This window comes from Cynoglossus semilaevis, chromosome 8 (genome assembly GCF_000523025.1).
Source record: "Cynoglossus semilaevis isolate Cse_v1.0 chromosome 8, Cse_v1.0, whole genome shotgun sequence".
NCBI classification, from domain to species: domain Eukaryota; kingdom Metazoa; phylum Chordata; class Actinopteri; order Pleuronectiformes; family Cynoglossidae; genus Cynoglossus; species Cynoglossus semilaevis.
In genome coordinates, this window is record NC_024314.1 from 27410868 (window position 1) to 27416060 (window position 5193).

At 41.2% G+C, this 5193-nt stretch overlaps 1 protein-coding gene across 1 annotated transcript in view; it reads left to right on the forward strand.

Moving 5' to 3' along the window:
- The window catches only part of lrmp (lymphoid-restricted membrane protein), a gene marked incomplete at its 5' end in the record, with an annotated part of 22737 nt that continues 17544 nt past the window's right edge, over positions 1–5193 (forward strand). Inside the window, 12 exons of the mRNA XM_025057160.1 lie at positions 1–319; positions 919–1026; positions 1695–1875; positions 1989–2047; positions 2128–2203; positions 2311–2469; positions 2573–2690; positions 3381–3431; positions 3987–4064; positions 4177–4233; positions 4596–4655; positions 5094–5158. Of these exons, the coding sequence (XP_024912928.1) occupies positions 1–319; positions 919–1026; positions 1695–1875; positions 1989–2047; positions 2128–2203; positions 2311–2469; positions 2573–2690; positions 3381–3431; positions 3987–4064; positions 4177–4233; positions 4596–4655; positions 5094–5158 (1331 nt within the window). The remainder of the gene's footprint in view (positions 320–918; positions 1027–1694; positions 1876–1988; positions 2048–2127; positions 2204–2310; positions 2470–2572; positions 2691–3380; positions 3432–3986; positions 4065–4176; positions 4234–4595; positions 4656–5093; positions 5159–5193) is intronic.

Sequence of the window (5193 nt, forward strand, 5' to 3'; positions counted from 1 at the left end):
TACACCATCACCAGCACTCTGGGAGAGAGGAGAGGAGCCGAGGGCAGCGACGGCAAGCAGCTGAGAACATGGCAGCGGTACTGTTCGACGCCGACGGCACAAGCCAAAGACTCTCCTTACTTTACCTTCACTCGAGGACCTCAGTCTGAGAGCGAGGAGCAGACTCGGAGTCCGTTACTGTCTCGGACCTTCACACCGAGTCACAACTCCATGTCCTACAACCTGAACTTCTGCTCCTCAGACGCAACAACAAACCCCATGGAGTGTGACCTGCCCTATCCTGCCCTGGTTGTCAAACGTCTGTCCATGGGAGACGGAGGTACAGTATGTTTATACAGTACATATCAGTACATGTACACACTGTGTCAGTTGTAAGTTGCTTTTTTTTTTGGTTAATTCAGAATTCAATTCAATTTACTCAGTAGATTCACTCTTTACCAAACCTGTGCCTGTTTAGTTGAACACATATGCGCAAGAATTGAAGAAAGAAACATGAGCTCCTTCAACAGATATATTTTATTGTTTTAACCATCTGCTGCCACCCAGTGGAAGGGTGTTTTTATTGTTGTTTATAGACACTTTATAGATGGACAAAGACAGATTATTTGCAGTAAATTAAACAATTTGTCACAGTACACCTGATGATTTCTCACTAATGTCACCGCTCTGAGGTATTTGTCAAATACACTTGTGAGAAGAAGATAAATGCATTAATTACAAACTTTGTACTTTTGTACTTTATTACATTATCCTTCTCACATTCTGCTGTTTCTGTAATGGAGTGTGTTTGTGTGTGTGTGTGTGTCAGACTGTTCACTGCAGTATTTACTGCGCCTCAGGTTGTATCATGTGCCTGACGTGTTTCACGGCTGAGTACAGTTTGTATTTGTTTTCTTTCTCCACTTGGACGTGGAGCAGTCTCGATGGCCTCCGAACGCAAGAAGGAGAACATGGCAGAAATCAGCCTCATCTGTGAGGAGAACCTCCTGGACACCATCTTCCACGCCTGTGACACACAGCGTCGAGGTACACACAAACATACACACACTAATACACAGTAGTCATTAAGGCTATTTTTTAATCAGAATCAGAATCTCTTTATTGTCATATGCACCAGGGAAGTTGATACGAAATTTAGTTTTGTACGACCCGTTCCAAGAAAAAAACATGAATAGACAATAAAAACAATACAAATAATTAAGGTAGTATTGTGTACTCTTTCATACAAAAATAATACATTTAGTTTTCCAGCAGCCAGTGTCAGTACTAGTATCGCAGTAGTACGAGTATAAATGATCTTTGTTTTCTTCTGGGTCAGATGACCTGCGATGGAGGTCTTTTTCTAGAACTTCTAAGCAAATTTTACAATGTGTTTTTCTTTCAGAGCAGTGTTTTACAGCAGCTGTATATTTCTTTCTTTCATTTATGACGTAATTTTTTCCTGTTTTTGTGTCATGTTTTGAGGCTAAACTGTAACTCCTAGAAAAGCACTGTACATCAGCACATGTCTCACTCGAGGCTCGCGGGTCAAAATCCTGTCACCTCATTTTCTGTGGTCCACGAGAGCTTGTCGTGCAAATGGTTGTCTTTAAATAAATGCCGTTTTTTTTTAATTTCTATACTTTTACCAAAAACACAAATCTCCCAGAAGGTTCCTCAAATTCCTTGTTTTGCTGTCGACGCCTTGTTGCCAGGTAAAGTGTACGTCTCCCACATTGTCGACTACCTGAGACACACCACGAGTCGAAGCTCCGGGGACAGCGGTCTGGACGAGCTGTGCAACATGCTGGACCCGGAGCACAAGGACGTCTCCATTGACCTGGACACCTACCACGCCGTCATGAGGGAGTGGATTGATGACTGTCGCAGCGTCAGGTATCTGTGTGGGGAGAAAAGAAAAAAAAAGTCACCAGTCAGTCAGTTACAGAGTTCAGGCAAAGATTAGAAAAAAAGAAAAAATAGTGATGTCATCGCTTCTGTCATTGCAGCGATGAACAAACAGACAGCACGACTCAAGACTCGGTGAAACTGAAAGAGCGTTTGTCTGGTGAGTGTTTACATTAGACTGATTTAAAGATTACACTCGGATCTGTGTGTTGATGTTCTAACTGTGTGTGTGTCTTTCAGCAAGGAGATCGCTGCTCCTCAACATGACCTCAGGGAGTTTGGAGGCCTTTGGTGGAGAGGCCTCCAGAGTAGAATTGTGAGTGAAATAACGGCGTCAAATGTCAGAACGTCTGTGTGTGTCCAACATGTCCCTAAGTCCTGTTCGTCTCTGGGTTACCTCTCCTCACCCCCGTCTCCCTCCAGTGAAACATCAGAGCTGGTATACTGCGTCGCCGATCTCCAGATGTGTAACCAGAAGCTGGAGGAGGAAGTGAGGAAGCTGAAGCAGGTGGTGGAGGGCATGGAGGACGCCAACCAGAAGTTGGCGGAGGAGAACGAGGAGCTACGTAACCAAGCTAGGGTGTAAGGCCCAGTAACTGTGCATGCTCTGACTCTGACTCTATTTATTGTTGCTTATATTGATTTTTTTTTTTTTTTTTTTAAACACCTACTCTTTGTCCAACAGTCAACAGCAGCTGGCCCAGAAGGAGAAGCTGTTGAAGGAGGAGGTGGAGGAGATGAAGGCAACACTGAGTTGCACCGAGGAGGGAAGAGCTCGTGCCTCGGCCCACAGCAAGAATGTGGTAAGTGATGATTTTTTTTTTTTTTTAAATATAGATATACAAATGTGAACAAGTCCGCACTGAATCGTGTCGATGAACACGAGGGAAACAACAGTTTATTCTGTGGAGATCTTGATGTCAGTGGGTTTTATCTGCTTAAATAAATTAAATCATGTTTCAGAGCAATGTTTAGTGATTGGACGGTGGAAGTATGGGATATACAGTGTCTGTCAAAATGTAATTCTGATTGGACACATTTACCAAAATAATGCTATTATTTTTAAAAGCCCTATCAAAATCATGCATTTTTATACTAGGAAACATACATTTAAATTAAACTTCAATTAATTACAACAGATATCAAAACTTGTTTTCAAGGATTTTCATTTTTGTTTATGAGCAAATACAGTTTTTAAGAAAGGTCTACAATCATGATGATAATAATTTTGAGCTGGTAATAACTTTAGCAGATGTGGCATTTTACAGAATTTTATAGCGTTTACTCATACATTTGTTAAAATAATAAATGCATGACTATACATAGTAACACACCAAGAAGAAAAATCATTTCAAACAACAAGGGTTGTCTCAGGCCTGTCTTGAACTTGTTGCTGGGCCAGATCTGGCCCCCGAGCCTTGAATTTGGTCTTGAAGCGTTAGTCTTTCCAATGTATTTTATTTTCCACATTATAAATATATCTGTGTTTGCAGGAGAAAGAGAACCAGGAACTAATTGCCAAGATCGCCTCTCTGCAGGAAGAGGTACTTCACTTTCCAAATACTCACTAGTGACGCACGTTTGTTTGTTATCCAACATGTCAGCTTTTTACTTTTCACACAAATATCTGAGTCAGTTTTGACTTCTTAGCATCGATGCATCATTTTCTTGGTTAGCAGTAGGTTATGGGCGGAACATGTGATCCAAATCCTAAGTGCAGTGATTGCCAACCACTGTGATCATTAGGTGTGCCGTGGGAAAAAATCCTCTTCCACTAGGTGGCAGCAGATGGTTATTAAAACTAAGAATATTATCAAAGCTGTTGTGTCTTTCTTCAATTCCTGCCAGTATATTAGCTTTGTCTTCAACTCAACAGGAGTACATTTTTTAGTAAATTTAAACTAGAATATTACTATATTTTATCATATATACTTTTTGTGAGATTTTTGTTTTGTGCTGTGTCCTGGGGTTTTTCCTTACTTTCCTTAGTTATGTGCCGTGGCCCAAAAAAGGTTGGGAAACACTGCATTAGTGTATATTTATTCCACAGAGATGTGTAAACGACTCCACTAACTCTATATCCTGTTGGTCGTTGACAGAACTTTAAGGTCAGCGTGGAGACGGAGGATCTTCAGAGGAGGATAACGGAACTGTGTGACACCAACGCTGACCTCCAGGTGGAACTGATCAGTGATTCAAATGTCGATCTGTGTCTTCAACATCTGTCTCTTTGGACACGTCACCACATTGTTGTTGTTTTTTCTTTTTCTTTTCTCTGTCTGACTTCAGGTGCAAATTCACTCCTTCGATTCTGTTGTGAGTGACAAGGAGACGGTGGTGCAGGAGGTGAGCACTTTCTTTGGTCTGATTGTGTATAGAATCCAGAGTTAATTCAATTAGGGATGTCCGATAATATTGGCCGACTCATATTATTGTCCTGATTTTAGCAAAATTTTGTATTAGCTGTCAGAATCGTTACTGTTTTGTTTTTTCTCCGATAATTAAAACCTGATCATTTGATGCCTGGGTTTTCTCCAAATGATGCTGAGATGTTTATCGCAGTTTTGGAGAAAATCAGCTGCATGTATTGGTTTTCACTCTTTAGATCAGACAATATTGCCACATCAGATATCTGCAAAAAAAAGTTAATATCTGACATCACTAGATTGATGATTGATTTTATGTTGTTTTTTTCCCGTCTCTCACAGAAAAGCAGACAGATCAGGGAGCTGAAGGCAGCCATGGAGGAATACTCTTCTGTCATAGAGGTGTGTGTGTTACAGCATATCAACATCCTGGAGCTGTCAGGATTTTCAAATTTAAAACTCTGTAATTGGCTGTTTAGATAATGACTTCTTAAGGTTATGAAGTCATTAGTGTAAGCTCTTGGTTTGGTTTGTCGTGTAATACAATCAGCTACGGTGATGAAAGAGCCGTAGGAACTGACGACGTAAATATAAATTAAAAAATAAATTACACTGTAATTCGTTTTTAATTACATTTATAAAGGTAATATTTGTAACTTTAAACTGGGAGTACCAGGAGTACTACTGTACAGACTATCTCTGGGAATGGGACCACCTGCTGATCTTCACACACACTGAACCAAAGCCTGGTGTTGAAGACAGATATGAGCGCGTTGTAGCGTTGACCCCTGAACATCTAAAACACTGAGTCACCCTCTGCTCCTCTGTTGTTGATTCCAGCTGCTCAGGGCCGATAAGAACAAGCTGGAAAGCCAGATGCAACTGATACATCCTGACCTAGTTGGGTAAGTGACCCAGGAGCGGGGCCGGGGGAGTGGGG